We start from the raw sequence: 25,747 nt of genomic DNA, 5'->3' as shown, positions 1-25,747 counted from the left end.
ATGGATACATTCAACAGCAGAATGAAAACAAAAATGAAGAAAGGACAAGTCAAAAACAGTATAAATTACCTAATCTGACCAAGAGGAAAAAAAAAAAAAAATGAAGAGCCACAGGAACTTATGGGGCTATAACAAAGGATCTAACATTCATGTTATCAAGTTCCAGAAAGAGAAGGGAAAAAAAGGGAAAGCTAAACAAGTATTCAAAGAAACAACGTCTAAAAAGTTCCCAAGTTTGGCAGAAGACATAAACCTGTATATTCAAGAGGTTAGCGAACACCAAATAAGATAAACTCTAAGAAATTCAAGCTGAGATGCATCATAGTCAAACTTCTAAAAGCTACAAAGAAAAAAAAATCTTTAAAATAGCTGGAGAGAAATAACACCTTACTTTTAGGGGGAAAACAGAATGACAAAAATTTTCTCATAAAAAATCAAAGAATCCAGAAGGAATTGACACAACATTAAAAGAATATAACTGCTTACCTAGATTTTTTTAAGTTTATTTATTTTGAAAGAGAAAATGTGAACAGGAAGGGTCACAGACAGAGAGAGAGAGAGAGAGAGAGAGAGAGAGAGAATCCCAAGCAGGCGCCACACTAGTGTGGAGCCCAATGTGGGGCTCAAACTCATGAACCATGAGATTGTGACCTGAGCCAAAATCCAGAGTTGGAAGCTCAACCAACTAAGCCACCCAGGTGCCCCCTGGAATTTTTTATCTAGCAAAAATATCTTTCAGGAGTTAAGAGGGAAATCAAGATATTCTCAGAAACAAGGAAACGAAGAATTTGTTGCCAGCAAACATTTGTTGCTAGCAAAACAACCATTTCTAAAAGAATGGGTAAAGGAGAAAGGAAATTAAAGAAGAAAGGAAATCATAAAAGAAGGGATCTTAGAACATCATAAAGGAAGAAAGAACAATGGAGAAAGTAAAAATATGAGCTCTGAGAAAGGACTGAAGAGGAAGTAATAACACCATATGGAATGGCACCAAACTACAGCCACATCAACAAGCCATGGATGGACTGTGACTATGGAGAAGGAGCCTATACAGTAGGACTGTGCATAATCAGAGTTTCAGTCTCTATTCTCCAGCATACACTGGTTACCAATATGGCAGACATACTTGGCTGCCTACCCAACAGGCAAAACTCCCCTATTTTCTTTTAACAAAGCCATGATTTAAGTCTTATCTGACTATACATACAGTGACTCAGGGGAGGCCAGTTCCCTCCCATTTTTAAATTTATAAGAGGTCAAAGCCTATTGTAATCCCACTCCCCTCCTCAATACTTGATTTAGGCATGGGCATGAGAAGCAGTTCTAAACAAGGATTCAATAACAGATTGTCTTCTGAGGGACTGCTGGAAAGGATTAACGCAATGGCATTAATACTGCCCTTTTTCCTGACTTTGAAAGTCACTGATGCCTGAAAATGAGGTAGCCAACTTGAGAACCAGCTCACATACTACAGAAAACAAAGAGAAAGGCAGAAAAAACTTGATTTCTTAATGGTATCACCGAAGGGCTGAATTAACCAATTTTTTTTGAATTAACCAAAATTTAACACTAACCTATCTTTAGATTCATAAGAAACAGTATTTTTTCTTGTTTCCCAAACACATGAAAATGCTAGACAATAATCCATTATATGAATTTACCATAATTATGCAACTGTTTCTCTATTATTGGATCCTTAAGTTGGCTTTCTTTCTTTTTTCCCCATTATAAAAGCTGATGCAGTGAACATATGAACATATTTTGGCATAAAGCTTCATCTAAATTTAGATAAATTTAGGGTATACTTTCCATGGACTTTGTTTATAGAAGTGAAATTACTATGTCAAATGGTATGGACATTTTGAATTCCAGAAATTGTGTTCCTTTTAAACCCCTACCAGCCACGTGTATTGCCTGTCTCACTATATCCCAGTTGGGCAGAGAGAACTTATTTATTCTAGTTAATAGAACTTCATTTATAAATTCGGATTAGTCTAAGTCAACCTTGGTAATTCTATTCCTCTTGCCAGTGACTGGTTATGGGTTGGCATGTGACCCCATCATGGCCAATGAGACAAAATGGGATATTTACTGGGTAAATATTTTATTCTTATAAAGAAGAAGAGACAGGGGTGCCTGGGTGGCTCAGTTGGTTAAGCATCCGACTTTGGCTCAGGTCATGATCTCATGGCTTGTGAGTTTGAGCCCCACTCTGGACTCTGTGCTGACAGCTCAGAGCCTGGTACCTTCTTGGGATTCTGTGTTTTCATCTCTCTCTGCCCCCAACCTGCTCGTTCTCTCTGTCATTCTCTTTGTCTTTCTCTCAAAAATAAACATTAAATTTTTTTTTTTTAAAGAAGAGACAATGTCTTCCACTGGATAGTAGCATGTCTGTATATAATACCTTGAACCATACCAATCTGAGAAGAAAGTCAATAAGCTGAAGTAAAAGATGGGAGGCTGATATTGTTGTTGAACCCCTGAATAAACCAACCTCAAGAATCCTTCCTTGCATCTTTTTTCCATTATTTTAATTATAATGTATTTATTTTTAATTTATTTATCTGAGTATAGTTGACATACAGTGTTGCATTAGTTTCAGGTACATCTCTATACATTATACATTCACAAGTGTACCTACCATCTCTCACCATATAACACTATTATAATATCACTGAAAATATTCCCTTATGTCTTTAATTCCTGTGACTTATTCATTCCCTAACTGGAAGCCTGTATCTCCCACTCCCCTTCACTCATTTTGCCCATCTTCACCAACTCCCTTTCCTCTGGCAACCATCAGTTTGTTCTCTGATTCTGCTTTTTGTTTGTTTATTCACTTGTTTTTTTTTTTTTATATTCCACATGTGAGTGAAATCATATGGTATTTGTCTTTCTCAGTCTTACTTATTTTACTTAGCATAATACCCTCTTGCTCCAACCATATTGTTGCACATGGCAAGATGTCATCCTTTCTTTGTGTAAATGAGACACAAAGTGTACCCTTTATGCTATCCTTTGTGTAAATGAGACATAAAGTATACCCTTTATGCCATCCTTTCTGCTGTGTAATGTTCCACTGCATATGTGTGCATGTGTGTGTATGTACATACATACCACATGTTATTTATCCATTCATATACTGATAGACACTTAAGTTGCTTCCATAACTTGGTTATTGTAAATAATTTTAAAATGAACATAGGGATGCATGTATCTTCTCAAATTAGTGTTGCCATGTTCTTTATGTAAATACCCAAAGAGTGGGATTATTAGATAATATGGTATTTCTATTGTTAATTTTTGGAGGAACCTCCATACTGCTTTCCACAGTGGCTGTATAAATTTACATTTCCACTAGTAGTACATAAGGGTTCCTTTTTCTCCATATCCTTGTTAACACTTGTCTCTTGTGTACTTGGTTTTAGCCATTTAGGTGTAAGGTGATATCTCCTTGTGGTTTTAATTTACATTTCCCTGATGATTAGTGATGTTGAGCATCTTTTCACGTGTCTCTTGACTTTCTGTATGTTTTCTTTGGAAAAATGTCTATTCAGGTCCCCTATCCATTTTTTTAATTGGATTGTTTTGCTCGTTTGTTTAGTATTGAGTTGTATAGATTCTTTATATATTTTGGATATTAACCCATTATTAGATATACCATTTGCAAATATTTTCTACCATTCAGTAGGCTGTCTTTTTGTTTGGTTGATGGCTTCCTTTGCTGTGCAAAAGTTTTTTATTTTCATGTAGTCCAACAGTTTATTTTTGCTTTTGTTTCCTTTGCCTTAGGAGACATAGCTAGAAAAAATGTTGCTATGGCTCTTATCAAAGTTATTGGTCTTTAATCAATTTTGAGTTTATTTTATGTGTGGTGTTAGTTTCATTCTTTTGCATGTAGCTGTCCAGTTTTCCCAGCACTATTTATTGAAAAGACTGGCTTTTTCTCCATTTTCCATAATGTTGTCTTTTTTATCATAGAGTAACTGAATATATAAATATGGGTTTATTTCTGGGCCCTCTATTCTGTTTCATTGATGTATGTATCTATTTTTGTGCCAGTACCACAGTGTTGTGATTACTACAGCTTTGTAGTATATCTTGGAATCTGGGATTGTGATACCTCCACCTTTGTGCTTCTTTTTCAAGACTGCTTTGGCTATTTGGGGTTTTTGTTGGTTCCATACAAATTTTAGAATTATTTTTTTCTAGTTCTGCAAAAAAATGCTCTTGATATAGGATGGCACTGAATCTGTAGATCACTTTGGGTAGTAACAACATTTAAATAATATTAATTCTTCCAATCCATAAGGGTGGAGTATCTTTCTATTTGTTTATGTCATCTTTAATTTCTTTTGTCAATATTTTATAGTTTTCAGATTACAGGTCTTTCACCTTCATGGTTAAGTTTATTCCTAAGCCTTTTATTCTTTTTGGTGCAATTATGAATGGAACTGTTTTCTTAATTTCTCTTCTACTTTGTTATTAGTGTATAGAAACACTACTGGTTTCTGCATATTAATTTTGTATTCTGCATCTTGACTTCTTATTACTTCTAATAGTTTTTTGGTGGAGTCTTTAGGGTTTTCTATGTATGCTATCATGTCATCTATAAATAGTGAAAATTTTACTTCTTCTTTACCAATATGGATGCCTATTATTTCTTTTTCTTGTCTGATTACTGTGGTTAGGACTTCCAGATTATGTTGAATAAAACTGGTGAGGTGGACATCCTTATCTTGTTCCTGATCTTACAGAAAAAAAGTCCTCAGTTTTTCACCACTGAGTATGAGGTTAGCTATGGTTCTTTCTACATAAGACAATAAAGTGGGTATACATAGTCCAAAATATTCAATGGAAAATTAGCTCACATCAGCCCTTTGTATGCCCAAAGATAAAACTGATAACTGCTTATAATATCACTGTGAACAATCCAAACAATAGACTCATAACTGTTTCACCTATTTAGATTAACTTAAGTTTTAAATAAACACTCCTGAACAGTCACATTTTTTCAAAAGAATTAGAGTGAATGTTATTTGAAGAACACCTAAAAAAACTACACAGTCATTAATTTAGACTATAAATTAGAAAAAAATATTTAATTAAAAGTGGTTTTCAAATAGCAAAAATAAATGAACACAAAGTGTGTTGTACTTACAAATCAAACACCAAATAATGGAAGCCCTCTTCTGATATGCTGTCATGAAGTCGCACTAAAAATATAAATAAAGAAATAATTTTTAAAAAAGAGAAAAAGGTTCATGTTATATGTATAATGCTGATGAACATTAAATTAGACTTCTAATGGGCATTTGTCTCCTAACTAAAAATGTTGACAACACTCTTTCTTCTAGGCTCTAAGTGAATATCCTTTACAACAGGGCTTGGGTTCAGACAAACCCAAGTTTTAAGTTCTAATTCTGACAATTATTAACTATGTGAGCTTAATCAAATTAATCAACTTATAATGATAATAGTACCTATACTTTATAAAATGGTTGAGAAAGTTAAATGAGACAATAATAGTAAAACAATCTACATATTACTCAGTGAATAATAAATATTAATGATTGCTATAATATCTATCTATCTATCTATTCAAAGTGACCAGGTTCTACCAATTCTCCCACTTAGAATCTCTTCCTTGTCATTCTCTTTGCTATCTCCCTAGTCCAGGTCTTCAACAACTCATGCCTTGATCAATACAATAGGCAGAAAGAGGGATCATTTTAAGAGTCTAGCAAGTGGTCTCCTTGTGTCTGCTCTCCTCATCCCTATTTGAAGGGGGGTGGAGATGGGAGGAGTGTCTACATAGCAATTCCTAGCCAACCTGTCAAAAGAGTTTTTATTATGGTACTTCTAAACTCAAGTGACCAAAATCCATTTAGCAAGTCATCAGCCAAAAATATATAGGTAGGAATTCTAATAAAATAATCTATCAGCTCCTCAAATTCACACTTTTTTAAAATTTTCCAATGAGCTAGACTTACACTGATAAGTAGCCAAAACAAATGTTTGCTCTTCTGAACTGGAAGCACTCATTACCTACTGTAACTCTAAAGTAAACTAACTACACATGTAGAACTTACATACTGCTTTTTCTGCTGTTTATTTTTTTTCTTTTCTTTTTAAAAAAATTTTTTTAACGTTTATTTATTTTTGAGACAGAGAGAGACAGAGCATGAACGGGGGAGGGTCAGAGAGAGGGAGACACAGAATCTGAAACAGGCTCCGGGCTCTGAGCTGTCAGCACAGAGCCCGACGTGGGGCTTGAACTCACGGACCGCGAGATCGTGACCTGAGCTGAAGTCGGACGCTTAACCTACTAAGCCACCCAGGCACCCCTCTGCTGTTTATTTTTGCATAAGTTCCCTTCCTCCCCCAACTCATTCCCACAGATAGCAAACTCTTCCTATTTATCAAAATAACTTGGGGTGGCCTGACCTTCATTGGGAGAAACAGAGGGCAGAAAAAGCAAAACACACACACACACACACACACACACACACACACACACACACCCCCAAACCAAACCAAACCAAACCAAACCAAATCAAACCAAACAAACAAACCCACAAAACCTGTAGGACATACTGCTTTTGAAAAGTTACCACAAAAGGGTAATGATATCTACCAGAACCTGTCTTTACTATGTTCCCTATGAAATGATGGCCACCACATAGAAAATGTGGATTCCAAAGAACATTTAGATTGTCCCACAAACTACAATGATCCACAGAAGGAGTCATCAGTACCATGAAATTCCCAAGCTCATAGACTTAACATAATCTCCTTTGTTTACAATCCAAATCCATCCCCTTCAGATATCATCTCTGACCCGCAATTAAAATCTTTTCTGAGGGGCGCCTGGGTGGCTCAGTCGGTTAAGCGTCTGACTTCGGCTCAGGTCATGATCTCATGGTTCGTGAGTCCAAGCCCCGTGTCAGGCTCTGTGCTGACAGCTCAGAGCCTGGAGTCTGCTTCCGATTCTGTGTCTCCTTCTCTCTCTGCACCTTCTCCACTTGTGTTCTGTCTCTCAAAACTAAATATAAATTTTTAAAAAATTAAAAAAAAATCTTTCCTGAATCTGTCTTCAGAAAATTTTCCAAGGTAGAGAAAACTTTTGTTCCATTACACAGAATTTCTTTCTCATCAATACTACCATACAGGTATCTTATTTCATAGGTTTTTTTTGAATCCCTCACAGAAATCTGGCACATGGTAGATGGTCTTTCATAAAACTGCTCTGAGCACTTACTATATATATGCTAGGCATTCTTCCAAGTTCTTGGACAGAAACTTTCACCAAAGCCCAATATACCTAAAATAAAACTATTGATACCAAACAATTCTCCCATAACTATAATTGTGTGAAGGGTATTCTGCAGTTTACCAATATCAAAGATGCCTACAACCTTTGTTTAAACTTATACTTCCAAAGAAAATCAAAATTTAGGCTCAATGATGTGTCTTCTGTTCATGGTCATTCAGCATACTAAGGAAAGTCAGGTCATAAGTGATAATTCAGTGGCTTTCTCAAATGACAGTCTCAGAGATACCTCACTGAGCAACTGTAATACAACCTGTATTTAAATAAGCTCAAAGAATGGTATGTCTACTTAAGCTATTCTACAAAAAGAAGATGGATTTCCATGCTATCAAAGTTAAAATGAAAAGAAAAAATCACAATGTGAGAAAGAAATGATTACTTCTTTCTTCCACTGTCTCAAAATAAAAACTTCAAGTGGAAATGAGCAACTCAGATTTTCAGACCAAAGAGTGGTGGCGCTAAACAGAAGTGGAAATTTCAGGTACAACTGGAGAAACAGTATTACTTTCTGGTTCTATCTGGAATAAAATTTTCTTAGTATCATTATCACTACCTTATTAATACTTGGAAATAATCATCATTTAGAAATAAATTATTTTTTGAACAAGTCAAGAGTTGCTCAGATGCAAGCCTAATGATTAAACATATATTTTTTGGTGAAAATAGGTTTCACAAAAGCATTTAGCCAGTAAGCACATAATAATGCTTAAGGACAAATCATTTGACACAAGTTCACTACTTTTGTATTACACAATTCCAAAATAATTTCCACTATTTCTACCCAGTCATTTGACCAGGTGAGATTCATTATGAATGAGTGATGTTATTGATAAAACAGAAAACAACTAGCATCATCTTGGAATAAATATATATATATATTCACTTTCTTCCCTCTTTCCTTCCTTATGACCTCCCTATTTCCTTCCACTCTCTTTAAAATAACTAAAAAACAAAACTAAATGAAATGCCCACAATTTTCATTTCATTTTATTAACAAATTATGTAATTTCATCTTCACACAGATGCATTCCACATGTTTACAATTACTCTGAGGACGGGTTGGTTTCCTTTTGAAACTTTGAACTCTTTATTATTCTCAGAGTGGATGTTTCTATCGTCTGAAGACAGTGTCTTACACACCCACAGATATTATCTTTTTCTCTTCGAGCCTTTTCTGTCTGTCAAAATTATCCATCTTCCATCCATTTCCTCTTTTTTAACAGTTTGTCAAGGGTTGAAAATTGTGTTTACTTTCACAAAAACTTATTCTCTATAAATGACTATCAATTCATTTATATGCTGAAGAAAATACAGGGCGCACTGTTCACCACAGATGCTAACCCAAGATTGGCAGCATGGCTGGCCTTGAGAGCACGGTGGCTGCTCCATGGTGGAACATGCTGTGCTGTATTCCTGCTATGACTGCCCTCCGTTATCACCATAAGCAGTTCATACAGGCACACACAGTTAACCTTATCACACTCGTCACTAAGGTGCTTCCAGAAAAAAAATGTTAAAGAGGATAATGAGAAAAGCATTTGAGAACACAGCTTATAATACCTCTGGTAGTCATTCTTTTCTGAAGTTTCCTCAAAGGTAAAATCAAGTCATGAATGAACGAGTTTTCATAAATAGAAACAGTGTAACTGTTTTTATCCAGAATAAAATGTTAAATTCTGGAGCATTAAGTATGAGACTTACAGGGGGAGCCAAGGGGTTTCTGAGGCTAAAACGTTTCCAAGATTCATTTGACCCATGGCTTTTTCCTTTCTCTTCCTCATATATTATCAAGTTGGTAGTTTGCACTCAAATTACCATGGGATCACTGCTTTCTCTTCCTGTCCTATATTCTTGCATGATTTCACTGCAGTTTCTAGCTAAGTACTACTTATACAAAGGGGCCAAATAGAACTAAATAGGACCTTATAATTATCAGAGAAACTAATTTTATGTAAATGTGAAAGAAGTTTCCTATTTAATACTGCTTCTCATTTAAGGGATTAAAAGGTATAAAATAACTACAGCGCTGTGTCAACACAGTGCAAATACTTTTTCCGAGAGTTAGTTAATATATACAACCTTTCCCATCACCCTTTACAGATGAACGTGCACAGGCTTAGAGAGGTGAAGGAAACTTCTAAGGCTTAACAGCTAGTAACTGGCTAGGCTATGACCATAATCCAGAGCTGGAGGATTCCAAAGATCTGGTTCTTGCTCAGAATACTATATGGAGCCTCTAAAATACATTTGTCAACAAACTACCCCCTGCTCCAAATACATCAAAAAGTATTAATTGGTTTGTCAGGATAAAATAATATTTAAAAAAGAAGTAGACAGGAAAAAAACAGTTATGGTGATTAGAGAAAGAAAAGCAGTGCTAAAAAAAACTCTATTTGCACAAAAAGAGAAAAAATATATTTTAAATGTTTATTCATTTATTTTGAGAGAGTGTGTGTGTGATCAGGGAGGGGTAGAGAGAGGGAGGGAGAGAATCCCAAGCAGGCTCTACACTGTCAGCTTGCAGCCCTTCAGGGCTCAGTCCCATGGACCGTGAGATCATGACCTGAGCTGAAATCAAGAGTCAGATTAACTGACTGACTGAGCCACACAGGCTCCCCAAAAAGAGAAAAATATTTTGAGTTTAGGAAGTTTAAAATGTGATGGTGTATTTCTCTATGTAGTCCCTAAATCCCTAGAAAATTGTTAATTCTCCTCTTCCAATTAGGAATGTTAGAATTTCCAGTGACTCAGTTATTTTACCTGATAGGACATTTAATGTACTGAAAATCCTAAATAGTTAAAGAATCTAAAAATCCTATATAATTATAACCTAGGAAAAGGCAGACGTGTGTGTATGTGCATGTTAGGAAGTGAAAATGAGTGTGAAAGGGAGAAAAGGGAAAGACTGGGAGAATTAAACTCTAAATAGAAGCCATGTCACAATTGCTTATTAGGTACATCTTATCTATTTTCAGGACACATATTAAGAACACTCTGTCAAAAAGTGAACATATTCTTTCACGGTGATTTATTATCTTTCAAAAAAGACTAATAGGATACAAAGTTACATGTTCCAATTTTAGTATACTTCCTTCCCTTTTCATTTCCTAAAAGCATCCTCCAAATACAATCAAGGGTGGTAATTATAATTTTGTGAAGTTATTTATACAACTTATCATTTAGTTCAAATTATACTGCTTATTACTCTTTCATTCAACCATACTCACTACTTGCTGTTCTCTACTAGAATTTATTATGGAGATGTGACAGCCTATTACACTGGTGGCTCCCAATTGGCCACGTATATCAGTACTCATGTCCTTGTGCAGTTCTCTCCCACACTGACTCTGAATTTGGCCCTGTGACTTGCTTTGTGTGATTAGCATGTGTGATACAAACAAGAGATTTCATAAGCTGTTGTACATTGGAGTTTGTCCTCTTGGAAACCACATGTTATGCTAAAAGGAAGTTTGATACAGACTTAGACAAGAAGTCACAGGGAGAGAAACCCTGGAGAATAAAAGGCCATATTGACAGCCCATCACTAGCAGAGCTCATTGGTGAAGGCAATTGCAATTGTGACCTCAGTTATACCAAGTGGAGTAGAGCTACTATCCAACTGAATCTAGTCAGTCCACAAAGTCAGGAGAAATAATAAATTGATGTTATTTTAAGCCATTAAGTTGGGAATGGGAGTTGTTAGCCAACAATAGATAAATAAAAAGGAAAGACAATCTGAAATTTGTGATTGGCCCATTGTCCTCAAAGAATTGCAATTTTTTTAGCAAAAAAAAAAAAAAAAAAAGAATACTTTTCATCAAAATATGAGTTATTAGAAATCTCTAAAACTAAACATGACAGGGCAATGTTGTCAATGTTATCATAATACTAATAAAATAATTCTGGTGCAGAACAGATGCATTGCATTTTCATAATCACTATTTCTCAGCTCTGAGCAATAGTCCTGGTTATGAATGAAGTAGATTTTGTATTTTTAACTTTACTATGTTACAAGGATTGAGGTAGCTGAATTTGGTTCACATACTGGGATGGAAAAATGGCAGCTTGTAAGTCAGATACTTTTTATATTCCCATCAGCAATTAATTATATTTCAGAGCTAGTACAAGCACTATCAAGTTATGGCCAAACAATGTGCCATAACTTTCTCAGAAGAGGGATGCCAACATTGAGTTCATTTGTTAATGAAAAAAAAAATACATACACATACACACACACACGCACACATCTCAAACATTACAACTTTCAAATGGCACTATTCTAGAGACCCATTGAGCTCAACCATTACTAATGGCTCTTTTGTGACAAGGCTGATCATTTCTAGAGAGAAAAGTTTTCAAACAGACATAAAAGCACTGAAAACCAAATTCAAAATCAAAGTGACATTTCTAAAAACCTGAAGGCAAATCTGCATGGGCATGTTTTCCTAATTTCTATTTCCTATAACACAAATAATACAGTGGATAAAACAATACCATTTAAAATATATTAATTTATGTTTGTATATTTGAAAAATATATGCACTCTGCTTTTTTGAGATACGGATTTGTGCACACTGTTCATTTTATTTTGAGTAAAAAGATAGGCAGTCAAGAGACTTGTAGCACATATACTTTGATGTTCTTTTTTGTCTTAATATGACACTTTTTAAATTTACACATAAAAAGTAGGAACTTGACTTAGCTGGCTAAGGCAAATAAATAAAACTGCACAGGCACAGAAACCACGGTCTGTCCTAAATTTAGATATTTGAACACAAATTCCTGAAACTGCATTAAGGATATACATTTTTGATAAATACTTACCAATATACCCCATTAATAAATGCCACATGAACCACTATTTAGTACTCAAATGTTAAAACATCACAAGTCCAAAAACTGTTTTAATAAAATTTCAAATATTTCCTTGTCATGAGAAGAAAAATGTTTTTAAACTCAACTAACCTTAAACTATGTTTAAAACCAATTCAGTGCTGGAACACCCAGGTGGCTCAGTCAGCTAAGTGTCTGACTCTTAGTTCCCACTAAGGTCATGATCTCACGGTTCTGTGAGTTCAAGCCCCATGTCAGGCTCTGCACTGATGGTGTGGAGACTGCTTAGGATTCTCTCTCTCCCTCTCTCTCTCTCTCTCTCTCTCTCTGTCTTTCTCTCTCTGCCCCTCTCCCACTTGGGCTGTCTCTGTCTCTTTCAAAATAAATAAATAAACTTAAAAAGAAAAAGGCAATTCAGTGCTTATACTTAAGAAAAAGAAACTTTTAAAAATCAAAATTACTACATGAAAACTCAGTGGAGAATGTCATCCATATTAATTTTAAAATTATTTTAATAGTACACACAAAAAGTCATTGGATTCAAAGATCAGTGCTGAAAGTCAAACCATAATCTCCTTCCTTATTCCCAAATTCTCACCCCATTTCCTGGTTCCAGATTAAAAACAAAGTATAGATTAACTTCAGTATCTATAAGATCGGGTTAGTAATATTTAGGGCTGACTAGAACAAACCAGGAGATTTTCTACTAGGCCAGAGCTAGTCATAAACTCAGATTATCCAAAAGACTTTCTGGCTGGTCAAAGTATCTATTACTCAGGAAAATTTCAACCTTGGAAGATGAAAGAAAGTGAGGAGACATGACCAGTGGTTGCTAATTATAAGGCTACCTGCTACAGCAATCACATGACACCATGAACAACATGAGAGAGCAAGCAATCCTTTTGCTTAAAAAAGCCATAAAGGGTTAAACAGAATTTCAGAGATGGTTAATCAAATTGAAAAGTAAACGGATCTTGGGGCGCCTGGGTGGCGCAGTCGGTTAAGCGTCCGATTTCAGCCAGGTCACGATCTCGCGGTCCGTGAGTTCGAGCCCCGCGTCAGGCTCTGGGCTGATGGCTCAGAGCCTGGAGCCTGTTTCCGATTCTGTGTTTCCCTCTCTCTCTGCCCCTCCCCCGTTCATGCTCTGTCTCTCTCTGTCCCGAAAATAAATAAACGTTGAAAAAAAAAAAAAAAAGAAAAAAAAAAAAGAAAAGTAAACGGATCATTCATGTAATACACTTTACTGCTCCCTTTTAATAAAATTGTATATGTGAGGAGAAATTAAATTATAGGTTTATTATTAAGTCTAGTAATATCTAGAATTTTCTTTAAAAAACATTTCAAGATTGTCTTGTTGCATATTTTAATTGCATGATTCCATTTTACTTATTATAATTTGTTTTTTGGAAAAGTGATTTCATTTCTCAGAAAAGTTAGTATTTATTTCAAGATTCCTTTGTTTAAAAAAACTCTTTCCTCTTTCAATTATGCATGAATATTATTTATGTATTTCAAGAAGTGATTCCAGCTTTCTTCATTATCTTTTTCCTGGTTTTATCCTTTAGTTATTCCACCTTCTCATGCTTATATAAAGCTAATCAGTGATCACTCATTGATATTCTTAAGTATTAGGAATATTTAAAAAGGAAGAGAAGTTGCTGTCATCATGACTTGCATATCATAAAAATCTTAAGATGGTGCACTTGAGGACCTAACAGTGTTGGACCAATACCATTTTTTTGTTAAATTTATTCAAACTGTACACACCTATCTACTATGTGTTAAATGTGTAAGACTGTCAGGTTAAGAAGACAAAAAATGGCCATTGGTAATTCCTCAGCCCTAAGTACCTGAATAGCACTCCTATCTTGCCGATTCTAGAAGCCAGTGCAGGTTCAAGCACTCTGCCTCCTGCAATCTGGGTCAAAAAGAGAAGCCCGATTGATAATTTCACACCAGGCTGCTCAGTTGGCTCCCTATTTGACAGCAAGACACAAACACATGAAATGTCTTAAAGTAATACAGTACCTAGCTACACTTTAAGATTAAACAAAGGCTATGTGATTTATGGTAAACTAAGGCTATCACGCAGGAAGGAGGCTGCATCATGCCAAAGAACAGACAAGATAAGCATCTTTTCTTCAAAGTGCACATCAAGGAAGCATTTAAAAAATATATATATTGAAGTGCATTTCACATTTAAGGTAAGTATAGCTTTGTGCAACTTGCTTGACTTTTATACATATATATTGTACACTGGGTCATGATGTAACCACATAACTGTAGATCACAGGAAAAAGGCTTGATAAGCACTGGGTTACATGATCCTTTAAGAGGATCCTGTAAGGTTCTTTCCAACTTTAAGTTTTTACATTTCAACATTTCTGCATGATTATGACTAATAAATGGTACACGAAATAAATAATATAGTGATTACCAATACAAGGTTGAATACAATCCCCTAAATGTAAGACTTTTTCCTCTTCAAACAAATTTAAGTTTAAACACACTTCATTTTATTTTGGATCTGCTCTTAATGAGTAACTGGAGAGAAAGCTTAAAACACTTATCTTGCCAAATTTGTAATAAATCTCTGAAAAATTTACAGAGCAGATAAATTGCTTTTCTGACAATAGCCCTTGGAGCAGAGAGTGAATGGAAAAACGTATTAGATCATCCTCTCTTTGTGGCTTACTACCATATTATCTTCACACTTGCAACAAATTTTCCCTGAAGACATACAAGCCCAAACGCTCTCATCTTCCAATTACTATTTGGTTTCCAATTAACTATTTTTATGCTGAAATTACTTAAAAAGATCAGCTTATTTCCTGTGTACAATATACATAAATGTAAAAAAAAAAAAATACCGTGATCTTAGGCTCATAAAACTGAAGAAAAACATGAAAGTTATATATGAATTTATTCACAAATTTGATACCATTGAAATAATAAAGGATATTAATAAATATAGCTATAGGCACTGTTAACACCAGTCAGTACCAGTCAGTCTCAGGTACCTGGTAACATATTTTTGCATAAGCATTCAATGGAACAGTTAGTTTACCTAGATCAATGATTTTTTTTTTAACTAAAGATTAATTTTTCCTTACTACGAAATCATGGAAGTTATAACAAATGTCAGACATCCCAAATATGGGGGCATTTGTCTGCCTCAAAGACATCTCTAACTAAATAAGCCCAAAGAATTTACGATCTTCCCTCTAAAGCCTGCTTTACCCAGTGTCTTCCATATCTTTCTAGTTGCTCAGGATAAAAAAAAAAAAAAAAAAAAAAAACTCAGCGTAATTCTTTTTTTTTTTTTTTTTTAATTTTTTTTTTTTCAACGTTTATTTATTTTTGGGACAGAGAGAGACAGAGCATGAACGGGGGAGGGGCAGAGAGAGAGGGAGACACAGAATCGGAAACAGGCTCCAGGCTCTGAGCCATCAGCCCAGAGCCTGACGCGGGGCTCAAACTCACGGACCGCGAGATCATGACCTGGCTGAAGTCGGACGCTTAACCGACTGCGCCACCCAGGCGCCCCAACTCAGCGTAATTCTTAAGCAAATTCTTCAAAATATATACGGAAAAAAAAATTTGTTTCTATCCTGTCCCCTCGCTGTCCTTACAACAGCAGCCAGAACAATCCTGTTAAAACTGAAGGCTGATTATTTGTCCCTCTGCTCAGAACCTCCAATGGCTCTCCAACTGCCTCTGACTAAAAGCAAAAATCCCACCTGTGGTGTATAAGATCCTTCAAAATCCACCCCCCTCCCCCCCATCATCTCCTTGGCCTCTCCCACCACCATTCCTCCTCTAGTTTACTGCTCTCCAACCACAGTGGCCTCCTTGCTGCTTTGGGAGAACTCCTGGCAAACTCTTGCCTCGACTTTGCACTTGCTGTTTCCTCTGCCTGGAACCCTTTTCCCCCAGATATGGCTCACTACCTCATCTCCTTCAAACCGCTACTCAGTTTTTCACCTTTTTGTAAATAAAGTTTAACTGGATCACAGCCTCATCGTCCATTTGTTTACGTATTAAAATTGATGGCTGCCTTCAAGCTACAACTACAGTATTGAACAATTGCAACGAAGACCATATACCCAGGAAACTGAAAATATTTACTATTTGGCCCTTTATAAAAAAAGTTTGCTGACCCCTAGAGTAGAAGAAAAAATCACTGAAAGGGAGAGAATCCCTTGTACAAGGCCTGGGTGTGGCACAAATAATCTGTGTAGCTAAATATAAACCCACCAAGACTGAGGATTACAAGTGGGGAAGGAGAGAACATTGTCAATCAGCTCCTACACAACACAACAAAGAGGGGCGGGTACCAAAAGAATGGCAGGAAATGGCTACACTAGAAAGCGTAGGATGTCATAATCTGAGAAAATGTTTCAAAGATAGGGTGGTGGAAGGATGGAGGTGGGGGATATTGAGGGAGGAGGTGTTAACAGTGGTTTTACAAAAGCAGTGAAGAGCAAGAAAACACCTATCCACCCCCAGGTGCAGCAGCATGTAGAGGAAAGAGAAAACAGCCAACTCAAGAGAAAGCCAGATTGCAGTCAGCACAAGAAGCAGAAATGAACATTCAGAGATGACTGGGAGAACAGAGGGCATTTTGCAAATATTATGGCATCAGTTTTATTATTGTATGATTAAACTGAAAAAACTAATAAAAGGTATGAAAAGTTGGCAATATTCTCACAGTCTAGATATTAACCAAATAGTTCATCAAATTGTTAAAGATTCTTTCTTTGATCAATTTTCATATTTATTTTTTTTCTTTTTTTAGGAGAGACATGTCTTTAAATATTTTTTTAATTTTTTTAATGTTTATTTATTTTTGAGAGAGAGAGGGAGAGAGAGAGACTATAAGAAAGGGAAGGGCAGAGAGAAAGGGAGACACAGAATCTGAAGCAGGCTCCAGGATCTGAGCTGTCAGCACAGAGACCAACGCAGGGCTCTAACCCACAAACCGTGAGAACATGACCTGAGCCCAAGTCGGACACTTAACTGACTGAGCCACCCAGGCACCCCTAAATATTAATTTTTAAAGATCACATTTAAGGAATATGAGTTTCTGTCATTTTCTATGATATTCCTTGGGGATTTCTAATCTTATTAAAGTGCTGCTGTGGTTTTAAATGTTTATGCATATGTCCTGTATCACAGCATCTAAATTACGGAATAATCTGATTTTATTCATTCATATCATAATGATTTTAATATATTCAAATTCAGTTTTAATTTTTCCTTCTTGGTTATTTTCCAGATAGGAAAAAAAAAGACACATTTTTAATTTGTTCTTAATAAAAACTACATGATATTAATTTTATTTTTAATGGAAACTGGTTTTGCCATCTCTACTCCTAAGCAAAATTTATGTCAAGCTGTTCTTTAATGCTGAACAAAAAAACATTAACAGGAAATACATTTCAGATCTAGTTGGTAAGTATTTTTACTTCTATAATCCTGACTACAGTCTTAATTTAGAGATTCTAAGCTTGTAGCATAAATGTCTAAGAACCTTTTGAAGGTTGCACCTAATATTTTTAAGAAACAAAGTTCTTATTAAAGGTGGGGAGTTCATTCTTTCAGCCTCCCAGCCAGTTTATTTGAATGCCACATGCTGGGGCCATACCTATGAACAAGTCAGTGGTGACACCAGACCTCACACCGGTATCACCACTCTTTGGGACAAAATCCCCTTGCTAACTTTGTGATTTCGTAGTCTTGATTATCAGATTCACAGCTTTATAAAAGCACACCCCGATAGTTTTATTTTACAGTCTCTTCTCATTATGCACCCCTATGGGAACACAGGAAGACAACATGGATGAGGTGGCCAACAAATCTAAACAAGGCATCAATGATAACTAAAGGCACTCCAAAACAGCATCACCTATGAGTGGCTACTAAATCAACAGTCTTTATTTACTGACTAATTGGTTTCATCACACAATAGATTCACCTGATTTTCCTTTTTTCCTGGATTGACTTGCTGAGAAAATTTAACAAGGTGTTTAACCCGAAAGATAAATTTCCCAGTAAATAGCAATTTAGCATCCCCTGTGAGCTAGCCACATCATCATCCACAAGGCAGCAATCTTTCCAAAATGTGAATATGATTATATTACACTTGCGAGCCTTAAAATTCCTTGGTGTCTTCCTTCTGATTTATCACATCATTTATCATCTACACCGGGACATTGTGAGAGTAAAAGGTGATTAATTTTTACACCAGTCAATCAGGACAGCCCTTGGAAAAGAGGTTAGTGTGGTCACCCCACCCACCAGGCTCTACCCCTCCAACTGTCTTTATGCTTGCCCCTCCAGTTCCTTCCAGCCACAGAGGTCCTCTTCCAGACTCAGGTACTCCTTTCCCTCATGTAACAAGCCACATCTCCACTGTTAACTCTGCCTGGCCATCTCTTTCCTACTCTCCAACTTAACCCCTAGCTATCCTTCAGAATTTATTTTAAGCATCACTTTGTCAGGAAAGTCTCCTCTGGCCACCCAAACAAACACTCAATAGCGCCTCCCATCTCTCTTTCATAGCACTGGACACACCTGCAATGATACATTTTGATTGTGTGATCCTTTGACTAGCATTGTCTTCCTGCTTCACTGATCTCCTCGGGTGACTGGATTCCTATGTCCCCAGAAAACACTTTCATAGTATCAGACACCTCGATTAAAACAATGCATATATACCACAAACCTGCAAATGGGCAAAAGGATGAATACATGTCTCGTGACTATCATAATGGAACACTATCTAACTGGCTCACCCAAGGATCCCCCAATTCTCTAAGATAATATCTTTATTCTGTTTTAGTATTTACTATTGATTACGTTCTAAGCAAGAATGTGTAAACTGTGGTCCACCGGCCAAATCAGGGTAGCAGCAGTCTGTTTTTGTACAGCCCATGAACTATTTTTGGTTTTGGGGTTTTGGTTTTGTTTTGTTTTGTTTTCTTTACATTTTTAAGGGACTGAGGAAACAAGTAAAACAAAAATGTATGATACAGGCCAAAGACCTTATATGGCCCACAAACCTAAAATATTAACTGCCATACAAAGTTTGCCAATCTGTAGATTAGGCTATTTCACTTGTACAGATGACAGTGCAAATGACTCTTGTCTGATAGCAATGCAAATGAATGTTCTGTTATAGAAATATAAATGGATTCTCAAAGGTTATAGTTTTATTGCCTATAGGGCAATAATCAGTTTAGTACCATAGCAATGACATTCCAGAATTCTGTGACTATAAATATTTCTGTCACTCTGGCATTGACATTCTGCTAGTTCCCTCATTAATTAGTTAAGTAAATCTCTGATATTTTAGATAATATAGAATGCCTTAATAGGTGTATAGTATCACATTATATGATCACCACAATCTACTTAACCATTCCCCTCCAGAAGGACACTTGGATTTGTTTCAGCCTTTTTTCTTTGGCCCCATTGCTATCACTTGTCCTCAGTAAGCTTCTCATTGTTTATTAAATACACACATAACAACATAGGAGCTTTGTTTGGCCCAGAGGTATTTAACTGATCATCTGTTGTTTGTACTTTATACTCTAGACAAGCAAGGTTTCTTGCTCTTCCCTAAGGGACCTACCCTTTTTGACCTTTGAGACCCAAGAGCTTCCACTCCTAGAATGTTAGCTACTCCAGTCTCTAAGATGGAAATTCTATCTATTCCTTAAGCTCCAATGCCAGCTGCCCTTGGTTCATGGGTTCAACATGGACTCCCCATCATTTATTTTCTGTAGTCCTTTGAGCTTCACTTCAGGAAAATTTAAAGAAAAGGCAAAGTGAAAATTACCCACTGATAAAAATCTAAAACATAATCAAACTTGAATAAGTTTAGTCATTTTTGAAGTAACATATTCTAAGATTTTTTTCATACATAATCAGGTAAGGAAAATCAGAAATTATATCAAGTTTGTATTCAGACCTTTCAACATGGCTTGAAAATAACTGATAAAAAACAAAAACAAAATTGTATCTTTTTAATAGCCTTGTAACAGGCCTGATATAATATTTTTGTAAAATGGTTGAAAAAAAAAAAAAAAAACTGCTGTTGTCCTTAAGTGCTTTAGTCAGTTAAAATGAACATTCCTGCTCACTTCATGGTAAAGTTGGTCTCATTTTTTTTTGCCTTGATTTTATATAATTAAACAATGTTCTGTTCTTCATGTACCTTCCCATGAGAACTCTTCTCCATGTGAACTCTCATACAAATGAGACAACACAATGTGCGTTCGACAAGGCAGTTCCCCATGAAATTTGGTGCTATATTTCTGGTCTCTGCATTCCCCACAACTAGTATATTCTGGCATACAGAGGAAACTGGGTATATGCTTTTTAAGGAATTAATGGATTCTGGTATTAGAATATCAGTGGATTGGTATAGGCTAAGTTGGTCTCCTAAAGCAACTTTTGGTGATTTGATAAGTCCACATTTCCATAATTATAAAAATAAACAGAAAGTTAAACTTTGGACATGTGGTAACTTATAATCAAAACATAGACATCCTAAGGATTGCCAGGAAGGCTGCCTTTCAACTTTACACAAAAGAAATTAACATCCTCTTAGTTACAATAATGCTTACCAAACCCTGCCTTGTGCTGGAGTTTTCTTTATGTCCTTGATAGAAGCAAAATTTTCTCTTCTCTGCAACCAAGCACGTGGAATAATGAGGAAGGGACCACCTGCCTAGCTGGCCAGATGTCTGGTGATCAGTGAAGCAGACACAAGAGGTTGCAGCCAGATCGGATTTATCTCCTAGTTATTTATATATGCCTTCTTTAACTCATAAAATGTTGAAGGCAAGGAGCAGGTATTCAATAAATAGTTGTTAGTGATGAATTTATTTTTCCAGTAAATATTTACTGAACTCCCATTCAGTGCAAAGTACTGTAGGTACTAGGAAACGAAGCAGGTAATAAAACTATGTGCATGACCCTCACAAAGTCAATGTTCAGATATGCAAAACAGATGAATGTCAAGCAAATAGGCAAATATATACGTGTGGTAAGTGCTCTGAAAAATAACAGAGAAGAGTAAGGGGAGATGAGTATCAGGAGAAGGGAGAAAGGAAAATATTTGGAAAAAGCTTCATTAGGTTGAATTTTGAGAGGAAACCAGAAGGGAATGAACAGAACAAATCATGAATATGGCTCAGAAAATCTGATAGAAGACTACAATTGATGTGTTTGAGAAACAGTGTGTCTGGAATAGAGTGAACAACAGAGAGGGAAGCAGGGAAGTGAGGTCAGAGGTGTGAGTATACTTGTGTTTGGTGGGAGCTGGGGGACCTATAGGGCTTTGGAGTAGGCCATTAAGTGCTTTGACCTTTCCTCTGAGCTATACAGGAATTCACTACAGGCTTCTGAAGAGGGTAAGATGTGTTCTGCTTGTTTTAATTTTTTTTTTAACATTTATTTATTTTTGAGAGACAGAGCACTGAGAGAGAGAGACAGGGAGAGAGAGAGAGACAGAATCCAAGCAGGCTCCAGGCTCTGAGCTGTCAGTACAGAGTCCACACAGGGCTTGAACCCATAAATCGTGAGATCATGACCTGAGCTGAAACCAGACACTCAACCAACTGAGCCACCCAGACACCCTGGTGTTCTGCTTGTTTTAAAAATAACACTGTAATGGGGCTCCAGGGTGGTTCAGTTGGTTGAGCGTCTGACTCTGGATTTCCGCTCAGGTCGTCATCTCACGGTTCATGAGATTAAGCCCTATGTCAGGCTCTGTGTTGACAGTGCAGAAGCTGCTTGGGATCCTTTCTCTTTCTTTCTCTTTCTCTTTCTCTTTCTCTTTCTCTTTCTCTCTCCCTCTCTCTCTCTCTCTCTCTCTGCCCCTCCCCTGCTCATGCTCTCTCTCAGAATAAATAAATAAACTTAAAAATAACACTGTAACTGGTGCGCTGAAATATACTATAAGGAAGCAAAGACAGAAACATAGAGAAACTAATGTAAAAAAGCCAGGTGAAAGAAAGAGAATGGAGTTTCAGGCAAGATCAGTGGCACTGAAGGTAGAGATGTGGTCGGATTCTGGATATATTTTGAAAACAGAGCTGACAAGTACTGCTGATAGATTACATGTGGGACATGAGAGAAGGAAAGGAATAAAGTATGATTTTGAGGGTTTTGTTCTGAGTAACTGGTATATTAGAATAGGTGAAAATGGAGGGGGAGCAAGTAGGCTGAGAAGATACAAGTAAATTGAAAAGCCCAATATACATCTTAATGGAGATATAAAGAAGACAGCACATAAATAAATGCACTCTTCAGTGAATGAAATCTACTCTCCAAATATAACACTTTAAAAATAGATATCAGAACATTATTGTATTTAAGAGCAAGAGTTCTGATGTCGGAATGCCTATGCTCTAATCGTGATTCTGTCACCTATTAACCAGGGGACCCTGGACACTTACTTAACCTCTCCATGCCTGAGTTTCTCAGATGTAAAATGGGGATAATAAGAGAATCCCTCCAATGGCTTGTTGTGACAATTAAAGGAGATAATATATGTTAAGAGCTCAAAACATTTCATAGTACCTTTAGGTATGAATGTCATGTATTATTATTAAATTAAGTGACTATAATTATTATTTAAAAAGTTTTTTTAATGTTTATTTATTTTTGAGAGACAGAACATGAGTGGGGGAGGGCAGAGAGAGAGGGCTCCAGGCTCTGAGTTGTCAGCACAGGGCCCAACACGGGGCTTGAACTCACGAACTGTGAGATCTGGACCTGAGCCGAAGTCGGGAGCTTAACTAAGATACCCAGGCTCCCCGAAGTGACTATAATTATTAAATGAAAAGGGATTGTTAATAAAAGTTGTAAATTGTATATCAAATAAATTTGATCAATTTATTTATATAAAATACTGTAAGAAATAAAATCTTTCATATTTATGGTTGCCACTAGGCAGTTACTGTAGGATGTATGACAGGTGAGTTTCAGAGAATTGGACAGCCTAAGAACAGAAACACTTGATTGAATCAGGAAACTTTAGTTCAGACCCTGACCACCAATAGCTTGTTCTTCAATCTTGGCAAAGTACAGAATGAGTCTGGGCCTCCATTCCTCATATGTAAACTAGGGAGCTGGAGCTAGAGGGGTCTCAGCTGTCTCCTTCACCTGTAACAGTGCACCACCATCAAAATTAAAGCAACATTTCCTGTAACATTGATTACATAAATAAATAGTAAATATTTTACACAGGGATTTGTTAAAAAAAATGTTCTTAAATAATAGGCTTGAGTTCTATCTATGAATAAGGCAACAAACTATTACTTGGAAACTATCTTTTATTTCTTTTTGATCTCTGATTGTCATATGATGCTCTCTTCAAAGCTAAAGGAAATAAAGAAAAATGCCTTTCCAATAATTATGCTATTAATTCTATGTTGAAATGCATTCCCTTAAAAGTAAATTTGATTCTTTTAGTTCAAATCATTGTTTTCCAATATTTTTCCACTATAACAAATTTCAGACTGCTTAATATTGCCATTTCTCATTATTCACCATAGTTATGCTCTACAATTGCCATGGACACTGAATTAGCAAATACTGAACCATTGCTCCTAGGGAAAATGCAGGGTTACCTTCCTGCAACCTCCAGTCACAACATTTTTGTCAATTTATCAATGCATAACCTTTCTTTATATGTGTTTCTGGTTAAAGAAACTTGATTTAATATATATTGTGATTCATTAATGTTGAACCCATGGCCAACAGTGCTAGAACTCATGCCTGAAGGAAGCTTTGCTACAAAGCTTATCTAACACACTTGATATTTTCTCATATTTTCTTCATAAGGCACATCTCATATTTAATATGGCATTAATAGTGAAAAAGATACTTGTTTCAAGTATGAAAGTTGACACAAGAAAGCAGACTGTCACCTTGATAGACCTCAGCTGGGAATGCCATGCATATGCGGTGACTCCAACTTTTTGCTGCTTTGCACATGCGTAAATGTCCAAGAATGACCACAAAAGTGTCCCAAATATTGAAGGGATTATCAATAAATTTTAGTAAGCAAATGAATTTGCAAATATGGGATCTTCAAATAATGAGGACTGTATTTATTTGCTTATATAGTTTCAGTTGAAACTTAGTTCTTTTAATTATATTTAACTGCTTGTCAGCAGTACTATCAAGTATTATTAATAAACACAAATACTTAACTGTAGATGAGGCTATCAAAACTGTATGATTAATCATTTATAAAGTAAAAATATTTTATATATCAATTATCATTTGATATATAAATATAATCTTGATAATATTACTTGATAATCTTACCTTTTTCAGATATGATCTTCCTAAATATTTAATAATTTATGTATAATCATAAACACTATTAAAAAACTATGCCCTGGGGCGCCTGGGTGGCGCAGTCGGTTAAGCGTCCGACTTCGGCCAGGTCACGATCTCGCGGTCCGTGAGTTTGAGCCCCGCGTCGGGCTCTGGGCTGATGGCTCAGAGCCTGGAGCCTGTTTCTGATTCTGTGTCTCCCTCTCTCTCTGCCCGTCCCCCGTTCATGCTCTGTCTCTCTCTGTCCCAAAAATAAATAAACGTTGAAAAAAAAAATTAAAAAAAAAAAAAAAACTATGTCCATATGATGACACTGTGCAAGATGCTACGCTAGTAAATTCCATTGCAGTTTTTAACCTACTATAATATTGGCTTCCATTCAGGAAAGAAAATAAATAAGAAACAGAAAAGGAGTAAGAGATGTAGTCTCATCAATTTTAAAAAGCCATCTTCAATATTAAAATGAACTATGATTACCACTAATGTGAAAATTATACTTAAAAATGAACAGTAAAATCAGAAGTCTAGGTGACCTTTCTTCTGGATTCCTGCCATGGAACCATGAAGCATGAATGGAGTTTGATATCTATCACTTTCTCTGATCCTCTCAAAGGACTTATCTTTCCTGCTACAAAGCATCTGGGCATTCAAATCATTCATCATTTCACAAAATATTTGGGGTTCCCTGGCAAGAACAACTCTCTAAAGATTATACAAATGAATAAAAAGAGTAGAAAAGAAAGGTAATTTATTATATTGTTAAAAATGAAGGCAATTCTTTCTATTCAGTAAAAGTGAATTCTTTTAAAAAAATGTTCATTTTTTAAGGGCAAAAAAAAAAACTCAGAAAATGTTATTTCAGCGTCATTTTGTGAAATTTACAATTCTTTTTTTTTTTTTAATATTTATGTTTGGGAGTGAGACAGACAGACAGACTGAGAGTGGGGGAGGAGCAGAGGGCAAGAGGGAGATGCAGAATCCCAACCAGGCTCCAGGCTCCCAGCTGTCAGCACAGAGTCTGATATGGGGCTTGAACTCACGAACTGTGACATCATGACCTGAGCCGAAGTCGGATGTTCAACTGACTGAGTCACCCAGGTGCTCTGGACACTTACAATTCTTAATATCTCCTTTAGGCTTTTGAACTACCTTGAAGGTTTGCCTAAACAATCTAAGAACTGAAAAACAGAGCATCTGTACCTTTTCCTCTTGCTACGAGTT

General features: G+C 36.1%; 1 protein-coding gene across 21 annotated transcripts in view; it reads right to left on the bottom strand.

The window, feature by feature from the left end:
* Positions 1–25,747, bottom strand: part of CAMK2D (calcium/calmodulin dependent protein kinase II delta) — a 316,543-nt gene that overhangs the window by 150,158 nt on the left and 140,638 nt on the right. For all 21 annotated transcript variants that reach the window (XM_045469296.1, XM_045469345.1, XM_045469390.1 and 18 more), the window contains exon 4: positions 5,162–5,216. In XM_045469296.1, the coding sequence (XP_045325252.1) occupies positions 5,162–5,216 (55 nt within the window). The remainder of the gene's footprint in view (positions 1–5,161; positions 5,217–25,747) is intronic.

Source organism: Leopardus geoffroyi, chromosome B1 (genome assembly GCF_018350155.1).
Source record: "Leopardus geoffroyi isolate Oge1 chromosome B1, O.geoffroyi_Oge1_pat1.0, whole genome shotgun sequence".
NCBI lineage: Eukaryota > Metazoa > Chordata > Mammalia > Carnivora > Felidae > Leopardus > Leopardus geoffroyi.
This window is presented reverse-complemented; position numbering and strand designations above follow the sequence as displayed.